The sequence below is a fragment of the Perna viridis genome, chromosome 6, assembly GCF_037379345.1.
Source record: "Perna viridis isolate PV_CMFRI_1.1 ecotype Kerala chromosome 6, ASM3737934v1, whole genome shotgun sequence".
Classification (NCBI taxonomy): domain Eukaryota; kingdom Metazoa; phylum Mollusca; class Bivalvia; order Mytilida; family Mytilidae; genus Perna; species Perna viridis.
This window is the reverse complement of record NC_142450.1, coordinates 32,243,233-32,259,215: the sequence shown is the minus strand read 5'-3', so window position 1 is coordinate 32,259,215 and position 15,983 is coordinate 32,243,233. Positions and strand designations below refer to the sequence as shown.

General features: G+C 32.6%; 1 protein-coding gene across 2 annotated transcripts; it reads right to left on the bottom strand.

The window, feature by feature from the left end:
- Positions 1-1,570: 1,570 nt before the first annotated feature.
- On the bottom strand, positions 1,571-12,947 carry LOC148614586 (choline/ethanolamine transporter flvcr2b-like). Of its 2 annotated transcripts, none has more exons than XM_088588764.1 (11): positions 12,596-12,947; positions 9,297-9,862; positions 8,876-9,017; positions 8,537-8,674; positions 8,177-8,244; positions 6,483-6,586; positions 4,978-5,088; positions 4,453-4,558; positions 3,875-3,986; positions 3,049-3,092; positions 1,571-2,577 (listed from the first exon to the last, which is right to left on the bottom strand). In XM_088588764.1, the coding sequence occupies exons 1-11, from the start codon at positions 12,618-12,620 to the stop codon at positions 2,500-2,502; spliced, it is 1,494 nt and encodes a 497-aa protein (XP_088444890.1). In that variant the 5' UTR covers positions 12,621-12,947; the 3' UTR covers positions 1,571-2,499. The 2 variants fall into 2 exon arrangements, with proteins under 2 accessions (XP_088444890.1, XP_088444891.1); XM_088588765.1 differs by lacking the exon at positions 12,596-12,947 and adding an exon at positions 10,128-10,279.
- Positions 12,948-15,983: the final 3,036 nt, after the last annotated feature.

Here is a 15,983-nt window from a genome sequence, read left to right as displayed (position 1 = left end):
TACGCTAATAAAATCCAATAATATATCCTAATATCATAAAGGTATTACTTTAGTATGCCAATGTAATTTGTAATTCATCATTTTAACGCAACACAACCACCCAAAATCACTTACTGCTAGGGTTTGCTGAAGTTTTATCTTAGTCTCATTCGTCCGAAATTTCAGATCATAGAGACATTGGTTAGATTAATATTCTCAGTTATATGTAAAGGTTTAAATATAAACTCACGCTTACACCACAGATTGACTTTAAAACAGAATTATTTGCATAGTTAACTTCTTGCAGTTTTATATAAATGTATAATATTGATGTAGTATTTTGATTTGTTTATAATCGTTGATTGTTTGCATGTTAATGACTAGACCATAATACACATGAAATGTGACTGTTTGCAATACTTCACGGAGTTATCGCTCTTTGATCACTCAATCGGAAGTTGAATGGCCGCTCAGAGAAAAAATGAAATCACGTTAGGAACTATCGCCTGAGAGTGGTAAAATTTGATCTTTCTGTAATTTTCTACATTTCATACAGGAAATAACACAAAGCACACAATTTCAATTTTCGATACAATTATTTCGAAAGAGTAATCAAGGGAACCAAGGTTATAGCGGTAATAAAAAGAACGTAATCCAGGGACAAAGACCAAACATGGAAAACAGACATACACAACAAAGAACATAAAGTAACTAAAATCATATATACAAAGTAACAAAAGTAAATGAGCAACTCGGACTCCACTAAAAACTGGGAGCATGGACCAGGTGCACCGGTAGGGTAAGCGTCCTCTGCTTTTCTAGAAACACCCGCCGAGTTGCTCATAAAAAGTCAAGTCCGGGGTAGACAAACGAGGAAAGGAAAACTATGACCCGTTGAATAAATCAGTTTTTATGGTGCTGATGAATACACCATAACTGAGTTATCAGTATTTTGCCAATCGCTAATCTGTTAAATTTTTTTTCTCTTTAAAGGGCAATAACTCGAACAAGGAGCTGTCCGAAAATTTTAACTCAAGAAGACTTTGGTACGACTTATCATTAGGATCATTTCATCAACTGAAAGTTTCATTCTCTCTATTATAGTTTTCAAAATATTGGCTGAAAACTGCTAAAAAAAACTGTTTTGCCTTTAAAGGGCAATAACAAAGAATCGTCTGAAAACTTTGGTCCAATGGTGGCTTTTGAAGGCCGTATAATAAGGATCATTTCAGCTATTGAAAGAATGTAGCTAAAACTAACGGTTTTGGAGATATATGCTTAAAACTACTGTCTGATCCCTATGTTCTATTTTTAATAACAGGGGTCATGTATCAGTTCGTTCTATGCAGATGGATACCCCCAAGGAACATTCTTACTACGTTTGGTTACAATTGGTCAAATAGTGTCAGAGGAGAAGAGTTTTGAAAAATTGTTAACGACGACGGACGCCAGGTGATGGCAAAAACTCATATGGCCTTCAACCAGGTGAGCTAAAAAGCGAAAATATATCGACTGTGTCGGCAAAAATAGCCAGGATGACATTGTCATGAAAAGAAAGTGTTTTGATTGCAAGATTGGAAGCAACAACAACAACATCTGCATGGTTTATTATGAATCTTTTCAAGATATGAATGAGGTAAGTATATAACAAACTAGCACTATTTCAAGCAGAACAATAGAACAACAAAAACGTAGTAAAAACTGTAACAAAATTCTATTTTGATTAAAATAAATCGTAAAGATGATGTTGTTGACCCATTAAAATACATGTATTCCTGGTTTTGATTATTCTTCTTAACTATCTATCCTGTTAAATATGAAAACTTTATATAATAGAATAAGTCAACATTGAAATTGTCTCCATGAACTCGATGCATTTTGCTATAATAATACCATGCTTTAGTTATAAGAGTAACAAGTGCGAATTCATTTAAAAGATGGATGTACATTAGTACTATCTCCGGGGAATATAATTAGTTAAGAGGATTGGAACACCGGTTAATGAGCTTTACTACCATCGTCTAGAACTTTTACAAATAAAAAATAAATTTAGTGCAGTTCCATTCAAACGTCACAGATTTACACATGTACGTATTTCTGCATACACTTGTATAGAAAAAAGATGTTTTGGCAGAAAACATACCAATCAAGTATTTATCAATAAATCTATATTAACATCAGCTTCCCAAGTCGTGTAGTTACATTCGTAATGTCTCCTTTCGACGACACATATAACACAAATGTCAAATAATGAATAAGTTAATCAGTATATAAAATTCTTTTTTAAAAAAGAAACTCAGTATGTTTCTATAATAATAGAAACTGTGAGGTTTAGAGACTTTCTTAAAAACGTGATCAAGAAGAGAAATCAGTGACCTGAGGCATACTCATTGAAATTGAGATCAAACACATCTAGTATTATACATGATACAACAACGATACACAAATGCATCAGTTAGGATAACAACTAAAGATGACTGCAATTGGTAAAGCATTCTGGATTTTCTCAAAAACAAGATTCTAGATTGGTTGTTCAGCCATTTTTGACTTTTCATTAGTTTCAACATTGTACTCTAAATGATCAATTCTTGCCATCATCTACAAAAGAAAACCAAATAAGGTTGGTTGAATGAACCAATCATAACCTCGGTCATTAAACACGTGATAAAAATTACTAGTTTAAGACTTCTATTTCAGTGGACTTTCAAACACGAAAAATGCATATCGAGAAGTGTTTCTAGAAAGGCCGATTACGCTTCCCGTACTGAAATTTTACTTCTCCGCCTGATGGAGTTCAGTTGTGTGTTTTCTTAACAGCGCATGATGATGTACAGGAAAATTAACTTAATGTCTTAATTACATTTAATGACAATCAACTGAAGAACTTTTTTAAGCAGTTCGCAAAATGACAAAAATAGTTTAGCTTTCCACCAAACTCAAGAGAAGACATGCCATAAAAAATAATGTTACTTGTTTTAAAATAGCCACAAACAATAAAGTTTAATGCGTTGCTCACATTAATCGTAAATATCACTAACAACATAAATAAGAAGATTAGGATGATTTTACCTGTTTTCCGGCCTCCTGTCGTCTATAGTTGGCACCAATGAAAGCTAATAAAACAAGTATAATTTTATCATTATTGATTTTTCAAAAAAAAAGGTCCATCTAGCAACTGTTATTTGTCTTAAAGTAACCGCTAAAGATTAAAAATTGCACAACTTTTCTAAACCAGTATTTTTTTTAAAAATAAAGGCTATCAGCATTTTGTATGAAAAAATATTATCATATATATATATCTAGATGCACATAATACAGAATCACAATTTAAAAGCTTATAGTAAGGGACATAGTAAGGTCGAAAAAAAAAACAAATATCACAAATGAAACAAAGAAAACAAAGAAACAAAAAATAAAATAAATAAACAATAAATAAAATAAATATAGCTGAAAAATAAGTAATAATTTTAGTTCAACCAAGATGAGAAGCATCGACAAGTAGGTTTACCGAGTCGAGTAAGGCTACTCGTAGTTCAACATATAGCTAAAACGAAAATAAGCTAAAATTATTTCAGCTTTCTAATTTTAGTTTTTAAAATCCTTCGCTTTAAGTTGCTACACTATTTTAGTTATATGTGTCGCTGGAAATGACTTTTCAGCTATTCCACCTAACATTATAAAGAATATAGCTCCGCACAGCGTCTGACATTTGAAACTCAATGTAGAATCTGCAGACTGCCCTTTCGTAACATACAAGTATCGTACAATATCAAGAAAATGTAAATGTTTAAAAAAGGTTGGATTTGAATACTATCGAAAAGTTTGGAAAGGATCGTCGGCAGCGGTAATTGTGAGAGAAAAAAACATCCTCCTCTGTATTGGCTTTGGAATATACCTGTAATGATAGTTCCTAATAGTAGAGCAGCACATATAGTGATATCAGCTGACAAAATACTAACATTATTCATCATAGCCCTCATCCCTATTGTCAGTATAATACCAAAGGACTGAAAACAAATCATATAAAAAGTTTTAGTACAATATTGTCAACTTAGTATCGTAGATAAAAAAACTTATAAAGTGTTAATTCAATGCCTTCTTTTTTTACTTAATATTTCGATATAGTGGTTTCGAGTACTTCTCATATACAATTCATTTTTTGATTTAGATCTTCTTATGTACTTGTGACTAATGCTGCTAAAGAGAGGTTAATCCTTGAAATACGCATACATCTTACCGGATTTTGCAATATTAATTGAGAAGTATTCTGTATTCATGCATAACTTTTGCATTTGTTATACATCATATTATGCATTTGATTGAACAATTGTTGATTTGTTGAATTTCAGTAAAATATTTGTTACAGAAAAGCTGTCTAAAAGTATGTTGTTTTTATTATGTTCGCCCCAAAAAATGAGAAAAAAGAATCAACAATAATAATGCTAGTGATAATGGAAATAATAGTGTGTTTACCTGAGCAGATGCATTCAGTAAACCCGATGATGTTCCCTCCGATTCTGGATACGTTATTTCAGCTGCAAACTCAAATCCTACTGGCAGATATCCTGTCATGAAGAACCTATAAAATCAACAGAGCTCTTGAAACTTGAATATTTTAAGGAAAATACATACTACAAACAGTATTTTGAATTGAAAGAGACTGAGTCAATAATAAAAAGCAGAGATGAATCTTCCGATCCCTGGAAACCCTCCTTTTTTGTCGAATTTTTTTTTAATTTCGTGCTTAATTTGGGCAAAGATAGTCAATAATAGCCTGGACCCGCCCCCTATTACCAGAAACCCCTCTTTTTAAAATCTTTCGATCTGCCATTAAAAGGATATTTTTTTCTGATTTAAGATGTATTAGCATTCTAAAAATGCATGTGGTGTTTGATACTTGGGCCTTTGGTGATAGCTCAATAGAGTAGGATGATTAATAATATCTTTGTCAGAAATATGACTAGAACTAATCAAGTATGTATTGCTGCATACACTCACCCCAGTGCTCCAGCACACAGGTACACTACCCAAAGCATGTCCAGCTGCAGTGTGAAAGTGAAAGCAAGCATTCCCGCCATCGATAGAGCATATATACCCACTGTTGTTCCCCTATAAGTAAAGAAAACACGTTAAATATGGCAATTCTATACGAACATAAGGATAGTATAAAGGGGAAGAATATTAGTCTAGCATTTGGATTTGGTTTTGAATTTGTATCTTTTCATCTTTTCATCAATATAAAAATTATATTGTGTTTCAACTTTCACTTTTGAATGAAATCAATTTAAAATTGTTTCCATCTGAAATTGATAGAAATACGTTTAACGTTAAAATGTCTGCTTTTAATTTAATAAATAACTTGAAAATCTCATATTGTTTCAGAATACTGTATTTGTACTGGACACCTGTTTGTATGATGAACCATTGACTGAACTTTTGTCACTGTATAATACACAATTTTGCAGGCATGCATGTTAAACTTCACAAACATATTTTACAGTGATTTAAAAAAAAGATTCGTTTTCGAATTTAAATTAAATTGAAAACTTCAAACATTAGTTTATAAAACAAAACACTTTAAAACCCTATAAAGGCGAAAAACCTCTTAATATATGAAACAAACTTATTTCCAACTCAAAGGTAAAGCGTGCAAGATATCAAAATAATGCCATAATCACACATTTTTATAACTTAAACAAAAACAAACACTATAAATACAATAGTGCAAAATGCAGTTAATGATACATCATAAAGTTGTAGTTATTACTAAACAGGGGCCAAGTTGAAATCGTATTCTGTTTCAATCCAAATATGATGTACAAGCAGTGATATATATGACAAATACATCGTGCTCTGTTTTCTATTTTTAACATGTTTTTGCTTCATGAATGTAGCTTTATGTCACAGTTGTTTATGTGTTTAGGATATTTAAAATTTAAAACAGTATGATTATTCACTTGCAATTTCGTGCTAAAATAGTAAAAACGGAGCACTGTGCAAAAAGGAATGGTTATAGTTGTGATTTCAAACAACATTTACACCCCCCCAAATACATATGTTCAAACTTTCTGTTTGAAATAATTTATCAGTTAAGTTCATAAGACCAGCTGTGGTTTGAAATCACAAGATAGGACTGAAATAAAATGAAATTTGATTTCCAAAGCACCGTTGTGTTAAGAACCAAAAGCTATATATATATATATATTCCTGACTCAGAAACTATCATGTATCTAATGAAACACAAGATGATTTTGTATTTTTGTTTTTATAAAGAATAAGTGCATTCATATGAAATTTGTAGAATCACGTGTATCTTTCAATTGAACGTCTTCATTCAGTTTTTCGAAATCGAATAGTATTTGAAATTAAAACTTGCTGCATGCTTTGGAAACCTTTAAACCATTAATGCTGAAAACATGTTTATTTTACCCCTTGGATAATACCACCTGAAGCCAATCGCATACATTGTTTTTAGCCACTACGCTTTGTATGGCCACTCTTACTTGAACGTTTTTGTCCTGTCGAGCCAGACACCTGCCACAATGGAACCGACGACGCCAGCCAAAACGATAGTCAAGCCTATCTGGCCAGCATCTTTCTGATGGCCCTATTATCAAGATTAAATAGACAAGAAAAATATATATTTAATAACGTTTATTTGATTATTTTTCGCCTAATAAATGTTAATTTACCCTAATTGAAGACTGGAAATAAAAACTATATATTTGGCAAATTAAAACATTATTTGAACGGATTAAATAAAAGTAATCGGTGAACGTATTAATTGTTCAATTTTCTTTTTCATCGCAATTTTGTTTCCCGGTTGGCCAAATACTAATAACTAAGTGGCGTTAGAAAAATCTGTGTTAAAAATTTGAAACTTCGTGCCGTGTGTTATTTTCTTGAAAGAAATGTAGAAACTTAGAAGTTAAAAGAACAAAATTTTACTGCGTCGGCTATCTTTTTTGAACGATAGTACTTGTTTTTCATATGACTAAACTTCTATTTATTCGTCAGCAAAATTGATTAAATATCATATTTTAATTTGCAAGTGAAAAAATATAAATTTATAGTTTTGAAATAAAGCAGGAACTCCTAATGATATTTTGAAGTATGTCAAAAAAGTTTTTTTTCACTTTGATGGTCAAAGCTTATATTTAAATTGAAAAGGCGTTTGACGTAATGGTAAGCTGATTGGCACATACTCAGATAAAAACAGATTTTGTTTGAATGTACAATGCCATTTAAAAATCCATAAAATGGTTTCATATATCACAAATTATGATTGAACATAACCCTTTATTCACATATAACCTTGACATATATGGAAACATTAAATACTACACTTTTATTTGTGAGTCGATACACAAAAAGCCACCATTAGCTTGGTACACGTTCAAATTTATTCAGACTGACATTTCATTTGTTAAACAGTTTCAATTAATTGTTTGTCGTAATTGAAATGGCAGATATAAATGATTAATTCAAGCATTACAGTATAATTCATAATAAACTTTGAAAAACCAAAGTACTACAGTTTCAGTATAAAACAATTGCAGCAAAGATTTTATAATATAATACATGAAAAAAATATAAACGTTCGAAAGTCACAAGTTTTTATTATTAGTGTCTCGATCCGGACGTCTCTAACAATTATGTTATGTTATTCTATATAAATTTTCCCTTCGACAGAAAACTTTAACATGGTTAAATCTAAGATAATTCATAATTTCCATGGTAACTGCATCATCGTAAAAGGATACAATGATGAACACTGAATAAATTCTCCGACTTAATTTTTTTCCTACATTCGTGGCTTTGTGGCCTGAAGTGATAAGATATTGACAATGGCATTTGACAATGGGGGTCTTGCATAACGTTAAATGTAGTCTATTGTAAGTCTTTGTTAGAATGATGCAATCGCTCGAATGGATATTTTTTTCTAGCATCACGTTCATTTGGCTAAATGTATTACGCCATTATTAATTCAAATTGGAAATAATTTAAATCACACACAAGTACGATATAGATAGGGTAAACAAACAACGGCTATTCTAAGACGTTAAAATCTTATCTAGAAAAGTATTTGCAGAAACTGTAGCTGGGTTATCGTTTAGCAGTGTAACATTATTCACAAAAATGGTGGCTTTTCATATACCATTGATATAACTAGAAAATGTATCTAAACACTACAAACCTCAAAATAGTAGAGAACAATAGGATTTAACAATGTTGAAATTGCATAATAGGATCCAGTGTTTATACCTACAATAGAATATAATTTGTATTTAATGATTACTTTACTTGCATATATCTAGGATTATTTAATTTTATGTATCCTTCACTTTTGCAGGGTAAAAGAGAACTACTCCTCTTCAAGCATTATTTTTTAGATAACCATAAAACAATCTTTAGGATGATACTCAACAGAAGACAAGTAGCAATCAATAAATTAAAACATACAGACGTTGAGATGCCCAATGCCACTTTAAACTGGTATACAAGCCGAAACCAGATATTCATTTAGAAAGAGTTGTAATAACGTTGTTTTACATACCGTAAGTCAGCGTCAGTAAGACAAATCCTCTGTTTTTGAGCAATCTGAGGAGTGACTTTCCATAATGCTCATTGGAAGCATTCTGTACAGCCAACATCTGAGCTTTACTTGGTGGCTGTGGTGGAGCATTTTTAAAAACTGAAAAGAAAAGGAAACATCAACTATATGCTCACCAGGAACTGAAGCCAGATTAATTAAAAATAAATCATCATTTTAGTATTACAGAAAACTACAGAGCAGCTTCGGTTGATCTTCTTAGAACTGCTTAATTCCATAAACTTTTCCGGACTTAACCTAAGTCTAGTAAATATAAATGCTGAGTTCGATTGATAAACTTACTTAAAATCACCAGGATAAAAAAGAATGTGGTTACACCTGCACCAATGTAAAACATTGTTGCTAAATCTTCTCCTATTTCGTCAAGGTCCTCACTGTAAGGAACTAATACTGGTGGTAGTAAAAAACCAACAGCACAACCAACCTACAATGCAAGATAATGCAGATCTCAACATTAAAGCTAGAATTTATAAAAAGTTGATGATATAAAATACAATTAAAACGTTGCTTTTTATTTCATGGTTACCTGATGTTACATCTTCACTACTTAAAATTGCAAAGGCCATGCAATTTTTTACTTCCTTGTTTTTTGACAGATTCCATATACATATGTTGTCTTCAAATCAGTTGATATTAAACATATTGTACGAACTAATGTATTGATAGCCATGGTATTTATTTATTTTTCTCCTTGAAGCCTTACTTGATTTCCAAAAACTCCTATAGAGGTCGCTGTAGAGACTTGGTCAGGTCCAAACCACACCGCTGCTAACCTGGCAGGGATACCTAATATAAAAATCTGAGCAATGGCACATATGGACTGAGCAAACATAAGCACTGGGAATCTGTATGGATCTACACATCCAACTTTTATCCAGGCTCCAAGAGCATTTAGAAAACAACCACAAATGCCAACAACTCGCAAACCTTTTTTGTCTAGAAGCCATGTCGCTGGAAAAATAAGAGGTATATATGCTAACATGTACAACATTGAAAGCCAATCTAAAGCCGTCTCCTTCTGAAACTGGTCGGCAGGCATACTCGCATTGTAATATTTTAGTATCACATCTCCTATAATATTCAGATGAATCCACTGGTAGGCATTACTAAGAGAGTAAAATGCAAAGAGAAAAACAATCATCCACCTCCGTTTATAAACACGGGGATGAGAGCTGTTGTATTCACTTGGGTCTTTTTCTGTTGTCGGTAGTATTGGCTTAGCCTGAACTTCCATTGTAGATAGATCAGTGCTCCGACTCAAAGCCTTTCCTAAAAGCAGAAACAAATAAAAAAAACACGATAATATTCCTACAAATATTCGCTTTGATTTCACATTATCAATTATCAACACGTCTAAAATTCCCATTTTTTCGTATTAGCAAAACACACATGACCAATTTTTGGGAAATGTATTGTATGTACGAATAAATTTATCATCACAACCACGTAATTCTTATATATTCCAATTCAGTGAACGTATTTCCAATATTTGCAAATCTCCAAATGTCATTCAATATATCAATATAAAACATACCAAACTAAATTCAAATTGAATGACCTTGACAGATGTCCATGTGCAGGGCAAATTGTATCTGTGGTTTGCTTTATGAAGATCAGTGACGCCGCTGATAAAGGCCACTCTTTAAGTTGTTAGATGTTTGTGCTTAGATAAAACACAGATAAATAAGTGTCCGTATTATACAATATTTGATATACGCCTGGTCACTGTTCTGTACTACAGTGACATTGAAATTCGACAGGTTTAACACATCGGTCATTGAACTAACGCTACCATTGAATTTTTGTTTCGATTTTTGAAATTTCATTGAGAACGGCATAACCACTGTTTAGGATGAATTTGATAATGCTCTTTGGAAATGTTTTCAATCAGATCTTAAAGATATTTCAATTACTAGGTGGGATTTTCTCAAAATCAGTATACATCTAGCTGATATCAATAGTATTCCAATCAATGTCAATTTGACATAACCAACAGAGTTCCATGATAGACTGTTTGCTTTTAAAAATCTTTTAGTTATAGTACAAAGGAAATTATCACAAAAATATGGAGTAAATCAAATTTAAAAAAACTACAATTCGTTCGTATTGAATGTAAAGTTTGCAATGACTGAAATGCAGCAGTAACAAATACAGACGCTTCATACAGTATTCAAACTACTAAATCAGACAAATTATGAGAATCAACCAACAAAAAAAAAATAAAAAAATAAAAAGATAAACCAAATAAAATAATATTTAAATGCATGCATTTGACGCACTATTAGTATTCTTACCCAGTAGACCTATATCAACGTAACCTATTATCTTAAAGTATGAAAAATAACCGGCACCAGGTCCCCCAAAATATACCAAGCCAAGGTCGAGGTCAATGTAGCGAAGACAAACAGTAATGACGAAAAACATGCAGAAAACAAAAAAATACACAAACATCAAACCTTATAATATTTAAACATGAGCAACCCGGATTCCAACAAAACTTAGATCATGGACCAGGTGCACTGGGAGGGTAAGCATCCTCTGATTTTTTGAAACACTTGTCAAGTTGCTCGACCAGAAGTGCATTTGTATCTATACAAACTGAATACTTAGTTGGCGCAATATTTGATGCCCATTCCCCTTCTAAATGTAGTTTTATATCATGGACAACCTTATCTCTGCACTGCAAATGTATTAATAGAATAGTAGATACCGGCCTAAGATTGAGGCCGCGGGATTTAAGTCATTTGATCGATTAGTGGTCCGAGTTAGAACTGTCAGATAAAAAATATAAACTTATCTCACAAAAAAACTTTACGACTTAATAGATTTTTTTTCAAGAATGATTTACGTTTTGTACTAAACCTTGTTTTGTGCTGTATATAGGCTTGTGTGATACAGAATTCTTGATCTCTTAGGGTTATAAGCACCTTATAATTTAATGAAGTAGAAACCTTAACCAAATCAACGAATGTTGTAATAGTGTTATAAAATCATGCGGTGTAACATGTAATTTAATTGGTTCTTCCATCCAATAATAACACTTTTTAGGGTAGGGCCTTACGGGTTTGCAAATAAACCAAAGTTAAATATGGGCCAACAACTAAAGAAGCCCATATATACGACTGTTTTTCTTTCAAATAAAACTAGAAGGACACGTACTTTTATAGTTCAACCGGAAAACGTTTAAAGTACAACATCTTCCGTTGTAAGGGGACAGTCGTTTGATTGTGTGATGCTGCCTGTAATCCTTTTAAGGGTCAGATTTTTTTCAATATATTTTTAAGTCTATTTTATTAAGCACTGTAGGTGGTCAAAATATTATTCTGAACAAGGCCAAAACATTTATTTTGGAAAACAACAATTGCAACCAATAACTACTCACACTTATAAATAAAGTACCGAAGTACCGGTATAAAGCAAGGACGATCAAAGTGCAAATTACCAATTATCAATATGAACAGTTGTTAAGTAGCAGTCTTTACCAATATCAGACAAGGGCTGATTCGTGCATATTAAAGACTTAAAAATTTCACTATTACTTAACAGTTACTCACCACATATCTTATCTTAGTTAATGATTGTTTTTTGGGAGATAGTATAAGAAATTAGAATTTCGTAAGAGTTATCGTTCCTGATTGTCATCAATCATGTATGATTTGGTCCAAAAATATCGATATGTATACAAAAAGGACCATAATTGAATAAAAAGATGGCATATGTAGACTGAAAAGCACCATTTATTGTTTGGGTTGGGTTTCACATCTACCATTGACAATGTCTGAATTTTATATGGATTGATACTCAAAAGTACTGTTTATAAGGACATACAAGCAAGGTCGTATTTAAATCCCACGATTACATGAACACGTGTGTACACACATATAAGGAATTTAACATGCACAGTAAAGTTTGATATAAACAATATGAAATAAGCTACGATTGCTGATGTAACAGAACACAAAATTGAAGCAATTTACACACACTGAAGCATATGATTCTTACCTAACATTCCGGTATGGGAACTCATTTTGACTGATTTTAAGCCTCGTAACACGTTGTTTTAATATTTAGAATCGGTAAACACACGTTGGTTTCATTGTTTTGGTTTCTACATCATCATTACAACAGCTGATTAACGGTATCGATCGTACATAACGGCAGCCACGTTGTACTTTGAACCGTATATTCAGAACACGATCGCCCTGATCAATATCCTTTAACTACTGATGTAAATAAATAGCGATTTAAACCCACAGAAGTATGTCAAAATTAATCACTGAACCACGAATAGTCAGATTAAGCATGTGGGATGAATACAAGTCGAGATTGATTGTTGATTACACATGCTCTAGTTGCAGTCTTTCACACTATACTTTGAAGTAACCCAATAGTATAAAGTTAAAAACATGGATCAGTGCATTACTTTTAGAATATTATTGAATAAAGTGTTCCTATTATCTGGCATGAAAACTTGAACCAAATCTTTACCATACTCGCACGAACATTTATTTTATTTTATTTATTTATTTATTTATTTATTTATTTTGGAAAAGGGGATGGGGCTGGGTATGCTGGGATTTTAAAAGGACCATGCAGCATTTTTGGGCACACTTTGCGGAACAGGCCCCCACCTCTTCAGCTTAATAAAATGATTAATTTTGGAAGAATCATTAAGTGTATTTTTTTCACTCTACATATTCTTGCCAATATATAAATTACTCCGTGCCTACTGATATATACTTATATTGATTAAGAAATAAATCACGGAAACTCCACATTAACATTGTTTTACCAGTGCCTGGGTATTTGTTTCTTTTTTACTCCGAGCGATAGCGAAAGCCATTACTAAACAAGATAGAAATAGAAAGCCAAATTCAGCTTCAATAGTTTTTACCATACGTAATAGAAGAGAAGTCTTAGTAATTTGGGAAATTTTGAATTTTGTATGTATTGCAAGTTTTTGCAAATTAAAATCTACTATAATGTTGATGATCAACAATATTAATTACACATTGCATTCTTACATTATCATAAATATCCTATTACCGTTCTCATTGGTTCCAGTCGATTGAATGCTGGTTTTCCCTTGATCTGACTTCTTATTTTTGTCAGTCATGCCATTTTCTATTTCACTAGCCCGATCGCAACTGATTTCAGTTTCGTGCTTTTCCATTCTAGCCAGGCAGCAGAATTTTCAATAGTTCCAAACACTCAGAGTATTTTGTAACATATGAATCAAACGGGTTTCGCTCCGAGAAAAGGTAAAATCAGTCGTTTTATTGTTTCATTGCGCTCTTAGTCTGCAGAATAAGCTGTATCAAAAACTAGAAATAATTTTGTCATCGACCTTGTCTAACGATAAGATAAGTAAATATATTTCGCTCTTTGGATTCATGTTGGTATGGGTCAAGTTCTTTATCTCTTCCCAGTTTCTTCTAGTACCATACATTGTAAGGTTGCTATTCTGTATGCAGTAACTTTAGTATGTCCATCATAGATGTCAAGTCATGCGACCTGTGTCTGTATTGGAAATGTGACCGAATAATAATAATAATAATAAAAATAAAAATAATAATAATAATAATAATATTAATAATAATAATAATTAATAATCATAGCCGGGCCCAAAAGGGATGGAAATGGTGGATTGGATTTTTATTTTCTTTCAAAATGTTAGATGCCTTTCATCATTCTCTGGGTCCGTCTCTAACGAAAATAATCTGATGGGGATAAAAGCTATAAACACCTTTTTGAATCACAAACGATTAGATCAAGATATATAAATGATTGTAAAAAGACTATCATGCATGCGATAGATTTCTACATTGATGAACAAAAAAGTAACTGGTGATGAGAACATTTTTTCCACACTGGTCAAGCGGTATGAAAATTGAAGCAAAATTTGAGAAAATGTTTTCTATAATGTTGCTAAAAAAATACTAGTTAAATTTTTGTCATTTCAATTGAAAATTAATTTTATTTGATATATAAAAACAACAGAAGGGTATTCACTATTTGATAAATCAGTCTGTAAATATCATTGAAATAGCTAAATCTAAATATATTGAATTTGAATCCAGAGTTATTCCTCTTAGTACATACACTATAGGTCGCTGGAAAGCCCCGGGGACACGGACGTTTTGTAAATTGCCCTTTTTCGTGAAGCAGGCTGCAGCTGATTTTTCAAAGATCGACGTCACATAATTGGCGACGGTAAAGATGACAACAATATGCAGATGTAGGGAATGGTACCCATTTGTGTCTATCTGTACATAGGTACAGTTTTACGCGAATGTCTTCCCTATCGAAGTTCACGGATTTCTTCCACACTTGAGAAAAAAAATAAGTGAATTTTGATCGTTCCTCTGCATACCCTATTACTGGCAACTGGGACTGTTGATGCTATCGATACTTGTGTGTATTAGGATGGTCGATATGACAGCTAGGTCATTCTTTTCATACTTGCCACTTTCTATTAGATTTTTGAGCCGTTTTTTACGGTCTTATGTGTCGACCATACACTAGGAAGTATGTCTGTCGAATCTCCAGGCACAACTTTATAGAACCGGGAAGATATAAATTTGTAATTTCGCTGTAGGACAGGTCAATATCGACTTTCTGTTATAAATTGAAGTTGTGCCTGGAGATTCGGCAGACGCACAGTCTAGTGTATGATCGACACATGAGATCATAAAACAGGGGCGGATCCAAGATTTTAGATTGGGGGTGCACAGTTAAAATTTGGCCAAGCGGAGCGAGGGGAAATTTTTTTTAGGTCAAATTTTTGAAATATTCTTCTAGAGTGAGTGTAATGTAGATATCCTTTGTGGTAAAATTAGCGAGAAATTAACGTTTCAACCTAAAGCCGCCTAAATCTACCCCTGACAACCCATGCTTTGCAAATTTATGGGGAGAACGCCCGCCACGCCCCCGCATGAAGCCGTCCCTTTAGAAGTCAGCTAAAAAATCTAATAGAAAGCAAAAAATGTGAAAAAAAAGACCTAACTGTCATATCGACCATTGGATTGTAGCGCCTGTTGTACCGATAACATTTGCAATCCCAGTTGCGGGTAATTAGGGTGTGCTCCGTTTTGTTAGCCACTCTTTAAAGAAGCGGACCAGATCTCCAATATAGGGGTCATGTAAAATTTATTACACAATTATAATCTGATCTGGCTTGCGAAATATCGAAATAATAAGTACCAGTATCGTATTGCATATCCCTGAGCGGGTGTAATTCAAAACAAGGATGCTTTTAAAATAGTGCATTTTCTTTTTGCCTCTCTACAAACTAATGTTTTGTCAAAAGATATGAACAATGACTTATGAAATAGAGCAAAATCACACTGTAAGAGGAAGAACTTTAATAAAAGAAAATCTGACATAATAA